Source organism: Giraffa tippelskirchi, chromosome 3 (genome assembly GCF_054371585.1).
Source record: "Giraffa tippelskirchi isolate mGirTip1 chromosome 3, T2T-mGirTip1v1.2.pri, whole genome shotgun sequence".
NCBI lineage: Eukaryota > Metazoa > Chordata > Mammalia > Artiodactyla > Giraffidae > Giraffa > Giraffa tippelskirchi.
This window is the reverse complement of record NC_137277.1, coordinates 116,792,906-116,805,277: the sequence shown is the minus strand read 5'-3', so window position 1 is coordinate 116,805,277 and position 12,372 is coordinate 116,792,906. Positions and strand designations below refer to the sequence as shown.

At 36.3% G+C, this 12,372-nt stretch overlaps 1 protein-coding gene across 1 annotated transcript in view; it reads right to left on the bottom strand.

Moving 5' to 3' along the window:
• LRP1B (LDL receptor related protein 1B) overlaps positions 1 to 12,372 on the bottom strand; it is a 2,070,111-nt gene that overhangs the window by 785,885 nt on the left and 1,271,854 nt on the right. The window contains exons 19-20 of the mRNA XM_081584839.1: positions 9,797 to 9,877; positions 8,482 to 8,643 (exon numbers count right to left, since the gene is read on the bottom strand). Of these exons, the coding sequence (XP_081440965.1) occupies positions 8,482 to 8,643; positions 9,797 to 9,877 (243 nt within the window). The remainder of the gene's footprint in view (positions 1 to 8,481; positions 8,644 to 9,796; positions 9,878 to 12,372) is intronic.

The window sequence follows — 12,372 nt, the reverse complement described above, 5'->3', positions numbered from 1 at the left end:
TGTCTCTACTTGAATTTTAAAGGAAGAGTCAACAAACTATGACCTGCAGACCAATTCAGGTCCACTACCTCTTTTTGTAAGTAAAGTTTTATTACAACACAGTCATAATTGTGTGTACGTGCATACTAAGTCGCTTCAGTAGTGTCTGACTCTTTGCAACCCTATGGATTGAAGCCTGCCAGGCTCCTCTGTCCATGTAATTCTCCAGGCAAGAATACTGGAGTTCTCGATCCAGATATTGAACCTGTGCTTCCTACAACTCGTACATTGGAGACGGATTCTTTACCACTGAGCCATCAGGGAAGCCCACAGTCATAATCATTTGTAGAGAAATAGTATATGGCTTCTTAGGTGCTAAAACAGTGGAGCTGGATAGCTGAAATAGGCAAAATCTCAAATATTTTACTACAGGAATCTACAGAAAAGATTTGCTGACCTGTGTTCTAAAATGTTCTAAATTTTGCTTATGATTTCTAGAGCATCCCATTAAGTGTATAAATATCAACATAGCAGCATGCTGTACTGAAAGATCTGCATACCACTGAAGCGGTCCATACCAGGGAGGTCATGGTAGATTAAGTAGATTATGTTATGTAACAAAGTCATCTGGGTAGAAAAGTTTGGGAATCAGACAATGACAGTTAATTTTCCTTAGAAAGCCTACATGTACACAAATACCCAGCATGAAATAAATTCCCTCACAAAAAGTTGATGAATCTGGTCATCGCATTTCAGGATATAATATAAGTGCAAACTGAACTGATGCATCACATAAATACAGCAATAAAAGCTTGATAGTTCACATAGGCTCTGAAAGAAGCTAATTACCAACTATTTTTTTATGGGAAAAAGGCAAAGTTTTATCGTATTGCTTACTTTAGTGTCACAAAAGCTTGAGTACAACTCAATTATTGAGAGGTGAATTAATTATTTTGTACATTATATATGTCCTTTATCTCTTTCCTGTTTGTTTACTTGTGTGTGTGTGTTTTCTGCTAAATTCTACTAGATCAAGTCCTATCAATTCACTGATCATTAACCACAATTTAAGAACAAGGAAGCAGAATTTAAAGGCTGTGGAAATTAATTTACTCTTGCCTTATGGTTCAGCTCTGTTAAAAGAGTTGGACACAGGCCAAAATTTTTCATTAAAATTAGGTCTTCCTGTTACCTATTGACTTTACTAATTATTTCTGCAAAAATAAAACAAGTTGTTAGTTTGTTTAGTGTCAAAGTACATAATTATTGTCTTAATGAAGAAACTAAATTTATCTAGGAATAAGTTTACACCTATTACTAATATTTTGAAGAGTGAAAATGGAGATAACTGGCTTCTTTCCATTTTTAGGAACCATTTTTTTTCTAAGACTTCCTTTTTAAAATTATATTTAGCTGATTCCTTTTACTTTTCTTGATAATCACATTGCTAGGAACATTACAGATTCCCAAAACAGTCTTTGCTATTAATTGATTCAAAAGTCTTGAGTTTTCTTTGTTTTTGATGTAAAAGTTGTCTATAGTACTAAAGTTAAAATGACCTTTACAGAGCTATTTTGTCCTAGAAAACAAAAAAGAGGTTTCCTATGGATGAAATCCATTAATAATTAACATTGTTTTGATATCTCAGTGTTAACAGTTTCTAAGCAAAATAAATCAATCTGCGAGAGAATAAAGTTAAGCCAGAGAAGTTGTATCTCATTGAAAACAGATACTATACCTCTCTAAAACTAGATGACATTTAAATTTGCTTTTAATTGTATTTTTATCAGGTAACAATCCACATTTTCATTAAAAGAGAGTAATTAAAAATATTAGGACAGAAGACTATATGAATCTGCTAAATCCATAACATTATTTGATCATCCCAAATTCAAATCCAATGCTTAATTGTCAGCAAAGCTCAGTTCCTGAGAAATAATAGCATTTCTTTTTGATTGTGTGTTCTAGTAAAAGTGAATTGAAGTATATTTTCATGAAAGAAAAACAAGACAGGTGACTGTGTACAGTATTTACTGATACTTTATTTCCTATGTATTTAAGATTAAATTGTGGCACAAAAAACTTCTATTTCTGAAACTTACTATGTATTTGATGTAGACAAGAAGTCAAAAGATATTGGTTTTAATTTCTATTCTCTCTATGCCTAAATAAGTAACCCAAAGTCTGTAGCTAAATATCAAGTTTGACACCTGCAGTGCTCTGAGAGGATTCAATCTCCCAGACAGGATATCATGGCTTTTTGGTTGGCAGAACTGCCAGAACTTTCTGGACTTTCCACTAAGAACTTGGCATCATCATTTGAATTCAAAAATCTCCCCTGAAAATGTCTTTATGTATCAAAAGACTCAATTTCAACATTTCTAACTTAGAACATTATTAGCTTCTTCTAGGAAGTAGCATCAGTTTTTGTTATGGCTATATACACATATAGATAATTTTATCTAGCTGATTTTTTTTTTCTCATCTGCACAATAAAACTGAATTCCATTTTCTTTCAGCTTGTTAGAAGTTTTGAGTCTATGAGGTAAAACTTTTATGGCAGAGAAACCTTGTCGTGGGTGATTGAAAACACTGTATTGGACTGTCCACAGCTATTCCAATGACAAAGTTCCAGAATCCACTGTATTAAGGAGAACTGTGGGGAGGAGGGAGGAGGCAGTGAGGGGGATGGAAACAAGAAACAAACAGACAATAAAAGACAAATGTATTTCTTGTGATGATTTCATGTAATGGCCCAGGTCCCTTCTAGTGCTTTTTGGAAAATTTCATTGCAATGACCTATAATAAGTAGAAAAGTCTCTCTTTTTGATCAAGTGATAATGAGTATGCACTTAAGAACAAGGTAGTAATTATTCATCTTATATATCTAGTAATTTCTTCTGTTTCCTCATCCTAGAGTTTATTTCCATGATGATATGCAAGGCTAGGTGTATGGATCTAATGATATACATTTCCTTAATGTAGTGTAGCAACTTTCACTTATCCCATAAATCTTGGCAATTTTAGCTGAGGATTTGAATAAAATGAAATAGGATGTTTTCCTTATTTTTTATTATTTTTTATTTCTCTTTTTATGTCCTCTATGTCCAATACATAGCAAGTTTCAGAAAGACAAGGAAAGTATTATTTGGGGATCATACAAATGTTACCTCATACAGAGTTTGAAAAAATTAGAGTTATACTCTATAGCTGCAGAAGCAGACAGCTAGACACAGGGATAAAGAACAGTCAGCCTTTGAAATTCCAACTGTGAAACCCTGAAACTCCAGCTGTGTAATTCTAGGTAAGTGTCTTAACCTCTCTGAATAATCCTTATTCTGAGCATTAAATGAAACAACAAACATAAGAGTGTCTGACAATTTGTGGGAGGCCAACATAGGTTAACTCCTCCCCTCAACCCCATATTATCATAATGGAATCTCCTCACTGGCACTCACTGTTAAATTACATATACAAAATAGACTTAAACTTTCCTTGTCTTTCTGAAACTTACTATGTATTGGACATAGAGGACATAAAAAAAGAAGTAAAAAATAACAAAAGATAAGGAAAACATCCTATCTATTTTATATTATTCAAATCCTGGGCTAATATTGCCAAGATTTATGGGATAAATGAAAGTGGCTATGCTATATTAAGGAAATATATATGATTAGATCCATGCACCTGGCCTTGCATATCATCATGGAAATAAACTCTAGATGAGGAAACAGAAGAAATTACTAGATGTATAAGACAAAACAAATAAGGGTTGATTCTGAGACATAACTGATTTTTGTAGTAGAAAAAAAGATTTTTTCACTCAATAATTATTTATTAAACACTCACTATATGTCAATTAATGCACTTGACTATGAAACTACAAAGATACAATTACTTTGTTCCCTCCTTAACCTGGGAACAAGAATATAATGAGGTAAATGAATAAATGCATGAATGAATGAATGATGATGAAGCTGAAAAGAAAAGGAAGTTTCCAAAGCAGAAACAAAGTTAAAACAGTTAAAGCAAAAGAACATAAGCAAAACAGTTAGAGCAAAAGAAGAGAAGTATGTGTGAGTATGTACATTAAGAATATTATATGCTCTACTCACTAACGGATTTTGGAACTTGTTAAAGAATATTTATAATAAATAAATAAAGACTATAATAAATCAAAATTGAAAGTCAATACAGACTAAACCATAAATCTGCATTTAATTTGTATTTGTGATGTAAATAAGAGACCATACATTCCAGCATCACTCAGTTCATTCACTTAATGCAGCGGGTGGTAAATATTTCCTTTTACACAGCCTAACAGAAGGCATTAAAGAGCAATGACCGTAAATCAGGGTCAAAGGCTTCTTCAAATAAAGAAAGATCCAGATATTTGACAGATATTTAGGTTCCACTTGGAAGAAATTACAAAATTTAGGCAAATCTATTCTAGAGAAAACCTGTTCCCTTCTCCATTAAGTACATGTTGAAATTACTCGTATTTTTTTATACTAATTGAACTGGAAGAATGACTATCTAAAGATACTGCACAGCTTTCCTATGTTAACTTTAGAAATGCCTTATTCCCTGTGTGAAATATGCTTGAGGCAATTTCTAGAAAGGGTGTAAGAATGAAAGTTCACATAGCTCAAATGAATTAAACTGTCAACAATGAGATAAGATTAATTCTACAATTTGGTATTTTATAGATGTGACATGTCCAGTGTCTGTTTGTCTGTTTCTCTCTTTTAAAATGAAATAGCCAGAGAGGTAATGACTTGCAAGCAAGAAAAAGATGAAATTCTCATTTTACCTTTATTCTTGAAATACTTGCAGGTAAAACCGTTTTTTAACAAAAAACCTTTCAATACTTAATAAATGGCCAGGATTGAGCCTCTAGAAAAAGTTCTCTCATAACAAATCCTTTCAAGGCCCTGCCTCACTTATGTTTCCGCTTGGAAAAACTATTCACCCAGTAGCTACAAAAGGGTAATCGTAGATATATATACCAATCAAAGGATTCAGAATCAAAAAAAAAAAAACAAAAAAACAGCGCTAAATCAATGACAAACAAGCACTGAAACAAAGGAAGGAATCTATGTGCTATGGATTGTTTATATTCTACTTAAGCTTGTAGACTGTGTGTGTATTCCTGGGTAGTGATCTGTAAAGATGTGTATTTTCTTTCCTGTGTGCTCAGTCATTCAGTCATGTCTGACTCTTTGCAACTCCATGGACCAAAGCCCATCAAGTTGTCCATGAAATTTTTCCAGGCAAGAATACTGGAGTGGGTTGCCATTTCCTTCTCCAGGGGATCTTCCAACCTAGGGATCAAACCCATGTCTCCTGCATTGGCAGGCAAATTCTTTACTACTAGCACTATCTGGGAAGCTCCCCAGGGAGTTTGAAAGAGAGAAAAAGAGCAGCATAATATGAAAGAAGAAAGAAATGAGTGAACATTAATCTCAGAGAGGACCAGACATTAATACTTTTCCATATATTAATCATACTAATGATAAAAAAATAACCATCACTATAGAAATTATTTTCTTGAAAGTGGTATCAGAGAGACTATGAATTGAACTTAAACTCAGGAATTTGCTGAAATAGAGATTATATATGGAATGTTCATCTCTTGTTATCTCCTGCTCCTTCACTAGTAAAGTCTAATTCAAGAGTATTTTCTGTCCTTTTGAAAACAGTTTGAGTTGAGGGAAACCGCACCAATTGCTCTGCTTACACAGGCAGTGTAAAGTAAAGTGCTGAGCAATTATATGGTGGATTTGATCAGTTTTGACAGCCAGTCCTGAAATTCAAGCCAGAATTTCCTGCTCTTTTCTTCCACAGCAGGTTCTGGGACTGAATTATATGACTAATTGCATCAAATTTCTATTTTACCTTGGCAATGGCCTCACAAATCCTCCATGTGCAAAATGGCCTTCCTGATCAGTGCTAACACTTCTATATGTCATGGTTATTTTACAACTTCCTTATCAAAATACATAAAATAATGATGGATAAAAATATTTAAATGCCCTTTGAAATACTCTGGATTGTCTTACATGAAAGTCATCCCAGAATGCTGCCTGTCCTCAACACGTACAACCTATATTCACCAAGTAGAATTTTTGACAAGAGAATCTTAGTATAATTTACAATCAGTTAAATGTAAATTAGTTCAGGAAGTTCTTCTCATTCTTTCCTTGAAACACGGCCAAGAATCATGTGGATTATCTGAATCATTTCCTTAGTGTGTTACTGTAATCATATAAGAAACACATGGTATTCACGTTGACAGTATTTCCTTTACAATAATATATTAGCAAAATTGAGGTGTTCTAAAGATAAAGGTCATTAACATTAACTAGGCATTGTTTCTATAATCTAAACCCAAATAACTGTCTAGAGAGCCTATAAGGGGATGTTGTAGCTCAGTCAGTAAAGAATCTGCCTGCAGTACAGGAGACCCGGGTTTGATCCCTGGGTTGGGAAGATCCCCTGGAGAAGGAAATGGCAAACCACTCTAGTATCCTTGCCTGGAAAATCTCATGGACACAGGAACCTGGTGGGCTGCAGTCCGTGGGGTCGCAAAGAGTCGGGCACGGCTGAGCAACTAAGACTTCACTAACACTTCACCACTCGATTTGGATACTCATAAAACTAAAGCAATCTCTCCAAAACGTTTTAATGTGCAATGATCATTTTAACTTAGAGATACATACATACAGAAAAGAGGGATGGAATCTCACTTCTGAGATGAAAGCAAATTAACACTGGGGCAATTTATCTTTCACAGCATATCATGGGGCAGTGCCAGCAGGCCACAGATGTACACCTCATGAGAAGCCTAAAGAGACATCTGTGAGGTGAGGGAAAATGTAGTATGCATTCAAAGTCCAATTTAGTAATGAAATGTTAACCACACCCCAGATGAATGCTTCAAATATACAAAGAAAAAGAGGGAAAATATCTTTTGTATACCTTTCCCTTTTCCACTCTAGATTAGTGATAAGCAAAAAGTTCTAGTTCATATGTGCTAGTGAACCAACTAAAGTGAGAGAAAAAAAAGAGACAAGAATTAGATGCAGATAAGTGGGGGCGGAAGAGAGATTTATCATTCCTTTCGATTTTGAAGCAAAATTAAATTCAAATATGTTCATGTTAAATTTGATAAGATACTGTAACAAAAATTTTCTTAGTCATTTTCTGTTTTCATTATAGCTTCTGGGTTATCCTCTGTCAGGAAAGACAAGAATCATGTCAAGACCACTGACCATGAGGACCTGTGTTTCATTACTTCATGGCTCTTATGTGACATATTTGTATCATGCCTTGACTATTATAATCCAGGCCATACAGGAAGAATCAAAATCAGACAATATCTCTTTTAATAAAATCACTTAGGCAACTCACCAAAAAGATTTATTCCTTTAAGAACCTAGTATTATGTAGATAATTTCCCTAACTGCCACTGTTTCCAGTACTTATAATTGAGAGAAATTAAGGAAGAGAGAGACAGAGAGAGTAACAGAGAAAGAGAGAGACGAAGAAAGAAAAGCAAAAGAAAGATAAAAGGAATTCATGTCAGAGAAAATACTTGAGAAATTTTCTATTTTATAGGTTGTCAAATATTTGCAGAAGAGAAATAAATCTCCTTGGAAAACACTTTGAAAATGATTTCTCATGATCACACTTTGTTGTCTGTTTGCAGGCTAGATTTTAAAAGTTGAACAGTGACCATGTTTTTTCATTCTTTAATCTATCTTTTGGTCCAAGCACAGTCTGACATATGAAAAGTTCTCAATAAATATTTTTGGAATAAATGAAAGAATGAATTTAAAAAAAAGCATTTTAATTTCTTAGTCAATAAAGAAAACTTCTAGTTAAAATATTATTGTTGTATGAATTTTGGGCAGGCTAACAATTCTTCTGTGATATTTCCAACATTATTTCTAATTCATGAACATGTCCTGTGGCTGATCAAATTTTGCCAAGATACCCATGCAAATAACAAGGTCACGTTGCCCATGAATTTGCTGGGAGCCATGGTCATGATCTTCTTCCTCTCTTTACTTCCATTCCAGAAGGTCAATCAGTTGGAATACCTCAACATTTAATAGAGGATGATTACCAGCCTTCGGAAAAAAATTTGATGTGAAAATAAAAGGAAAATTATCCTTTTCTTTTTTCCCCCTTTGGGGATGGGTTTGGGGTTTTGTCACTTTAGAAGTCGGAGGGGATTAAAAGAGTAATAAGTAAAGCATCCAATAAAATAGGAAGTAAAGATCACAGAAGGTGTCAAAATATAAGGCGGAATTAAGATTGAGAAACCAGGGAAAAGAAAGAAAAAAGAGATCAACAAATTATTTTATACAGTTCCACTTATACTTTTTTATGTGATGAGAAATTTATTTTTCTGTGATTTCACTCTAAAATACTCCAAATACAATATATCAATTTAAAATTGATATTGAGATTTTGTAGATTCACAAAATTACTAACCTTCTCTGGTGCAATTGATTTCATCGCTGAAGTCTCCACAGTCATTGTCACCATCACAGGCCCAGTGGCCTGGGATACATCTGCCGCTGGAACAACTGAACTGGTTATCAAAGCAGGAATGTACACAGCCAACCTCATCACTCCCATCCCCACAGTCATCATCTGGAAAGAAGCATCAACAGCCAGGTGGTGAAAAATGGTCTACGGAGAAACATTTTCTTATGAAATACTTAACATTTCTTTTTGGTATTGAGTGCTTTCTTCTGTTATTGTAAAAAGGAATGATAAATCAATTATCAGCATTTCCCATGAGCAGTGGGAAAATCATTTCCATTTTTATATTGCTTTGTTTCTGACTGAATGCCAGCTACTAAATTAAAGGGGAAAACATCCTTCACTTTGGATTTTGAAGCTTAATTTCTATTTCACTCAGAAATGATTAACCACTGATTGGATTAAATTATACAACATGAAATAATTATGAAGTGAGGAAGACAACGGTGATTGTAGGAGTTTCCTGAAATGATACAGCTTGTGATATAATTATTGTTGGAAAATTACTATTTAGACCTATAACCTCTATCCCCTAGTGTTTATAACTATCTTTAATTCAGATCTCTTTTCTCCATTCTCCCACATGAAGGCTCACTGTGTACCCTTACACCACTGGTTCTTAAGTATGTATTTATATCAGGAAATTGTTTGTATGCTATCATTAGCAATGATTTATATTCTGTATTAACAATTGCTGCAGGAGGGAAGCAAGAGGAGTGTGAAGTGAAAACAGATTAAACTCAAATCATTGGCTAAGGTTGCATTGATTTATATATAATTCATTTACCTGTATTTGGCATAATTTAACACAATGATAGAACTGAGTGAAGAAAAAATATCATTTGTACATAAAAAGCCGAGGTGACAGAGTTGAGATCATCTGGACAATCCATAATAATTTATAAACTACTCCATCCTGACATTACAGAGCATTTTACATCTATGCTTTAGGGAACTTGAATTGTCCAGGATATTTCCTCAATTGTTCCCTTCATGTCTTGTTTGTAGACTTAGACTAGATCCAGCATTATATCCAAAAACAAATCCCCATCATAGATAGCCCCAAGGAACGGCTATTGAGCTCCATTGTCCTCAATGCTAATCCCCACTGACAGGCCAGCTGCCCTCTCACCACTTGTCTCAGCCATTTTGCTGGACTTGGCAAATTTTTCTTACAAATCACCTCTGAAAGAGGTGAAGCTGCACAGACAGCCAGGCTTCCAATCAAATCAGTGCAGTCTAGTGAACAGTTGGTACTTGCCAGAGTCGCAGTGCCACTTGCTGCTAATGCATCTTCCACTTTTGCATATAAACTGAGTTAGTGGTTCACAAGTTGGGAATTCTGCAAAAGATGTAAAAACATCCAATAGGAAAGATGTTACTGATTGTGTTTGACATTCTTCATTTTTCTTGCAGTATAATGAATCTAAACAGTCCTTCATCAAGTGATTTTCCTTTTAGTCACAGAAATGTACTCCTACAAAAGTTATTTAAAGTATGCATATCCTGTGTCCAAAATATGCTGGACTTTCCAAACTTCTGGCTTTTCTTCACTCAGTTCTATCATTATGTTAATGTGTTATTGTGTTTGACTTTGTTTCCTATTTGCTAATGTGATCAGAACTCTACCCCTCTCTTCCACATAATTCACAGAGGAAACATTAGATAAGCAAATATAGTGACAGTAACTATTTGAGGACACAGGATATGCATAATTTTAGTACCTTTTATAGGAATACATTTCAGTGACTAAAAGCCAAGGAAAATCACATGATGAAGGATGTTTAGATTCATTACACTGCAAGAAAAATGAAAAGATGTCAATTCCCCCACACCAAGGAACTCAACCTTCTCTCAGTGAAGAACAGCTGCATAGAGCTCTATACTACTGCAGTGCAAAGTGACATATGTGTTTTAAAGCAGGCTTCCCTGGTAGCTCAGCTGGTAAAGAATCTACCCACAATGCAGGAGACCCTGGTTTGATTCTTGGGTTGGGAAGATCCTCTAGAAAAGGGATAAGCTACAAGGCTTTTTTCTGAACATAGAGAGCTGAAGTAGAAAAGTTAAATCCAACTTTGCCTGAATGATGTCAATATCTTGAGAGTAAGGAAACAAACATAAACAAAAAACTCAGTTTAGTTGCTATCATACATGTTAGGTAGTTAGAATAGGAAAAAGGAGTCCAAAATGGTGGTGGCTAAAAGACAAAGAAGGGAAAAGCCTGCAAAAATAGAACAAAGGAAGGTCCAAGGACCAGAGAGAGAATCTCAGGTAAAACAAACAGCCCTCCTGGCTAGCCCAGTTTACATAGGGCAGGCTCAGGGGGAGCAGAGAAAACATATAAAAAGAGGGGCCTCTCTTCTCTTTACATCTTTTGGGTCGGCATGCCCTCATGCCTCAAGGATGTATTTTCCTTTACTTTCTAAATAAAATAGAGCTGTAACACGGAGCTGTAACACTGGCCCGACTCAGGGCTGTAATGCTGGCCTGTACGTCACTTCAAATTTTTGTTGTGACAAGACAGAACCGGGGAAATTACACACTCCCCCAACATCTATGGTGCTGTTTGTCGGATTTAACCTGGCTGAAACAACCTCCTCTTGCCCACATGAGAAGGAGGCCATGCACAGCAGGAGTGCAACTCAGTGAAAGAAGCTGAAGTTGGAGGTCCTCACTCCAATGGCTGGAAGGACATATGCCTAACAACATCTTAATTCCTTTACAATCTCTCGTTTCTTGTTTCCTCGAACCCCCCACTAACAGGTGAGCAGCAATGGGTGCAACTGAGGGACTCTGGCAGGGGCTACTCCTCAGTGTGTCCCAAAGGCTCCACTATCTGCTGGGCCCCAGTAGCCATTGCCCAAGTGGGTGGGGGTTCTTCTGTCCATAATCTTCTTTTGTGCTAAGGATCAGGCCAATGAAAACTGTGAACACAGGTCAGGTATTTAGCAGATTTCCTGGCAGGTTATGAAGGGGATTCCTCGGCACATTTTTTCCCACTGCTTTTTCCTCCTGTCCTTCAGCTCTTCTGTCCTGGGACTTGAGCCTAGCCAAAACCTGTCGTGTCTAGCTTCAAGACCTAATGAAGCTCAGGATCTGATGACTCATTGCAAAAATTCAGTTAGAGACACAAAGATAGGTAAGAGGTGGATTTGTTCATATTCATAGAGAAGCACATTCCACAGGTTGTGGGTCATCACAGAGGAGAGTGCAGTGGCCATGGAATGTGGTGTGGCTATTTTATTAGGAGAAGGCAATGAAAACCCACTCTAGTACTCTTGCCTGGAAAATCCCATGGGCGGAGGAGCCTGGTAGGCTGCAGTCCATGGGGTTGCGAAGAGTCGGACATGACTGAGTGACTTCACTTTCACTTTTCACGTTCACACATTGGAGAAGGAAATGGCAACCCACTCCAGTGTTCTTGCCTGGAGAATCCCAGGGACGGGGGAGCCTGGTGGGCTGCGGTCTCTGGGGTCACACAGAGTCGGACATGACTGAAGCGTCTTGGCAGCGACTTGGCAGGTGAATTCATATGCTAATGAGTGGGAGGATCTCCCAACCATTGGGGAACCATCCACTCCTCTGTCTTTTGACAGTGACTTGGAACTGCCCTGCCACTTCTGGGTGTGTCATTTAGCTTGCAGATTGGAGATCAAGGTTTATTTGAATTTGACTTTTCATCATGGACTCATTTGATATTAATCAGGTTTATGTTATGCCCTTGGGACAACCAGAAAGTAGCTAGCCCTTGGGAGGGAAATATTGTATAATGTCCAATCCCTCAAGATATTCAGGCCTTCATCTTCCATGTTTCCTCCAGCATGTGCAACAACAGCC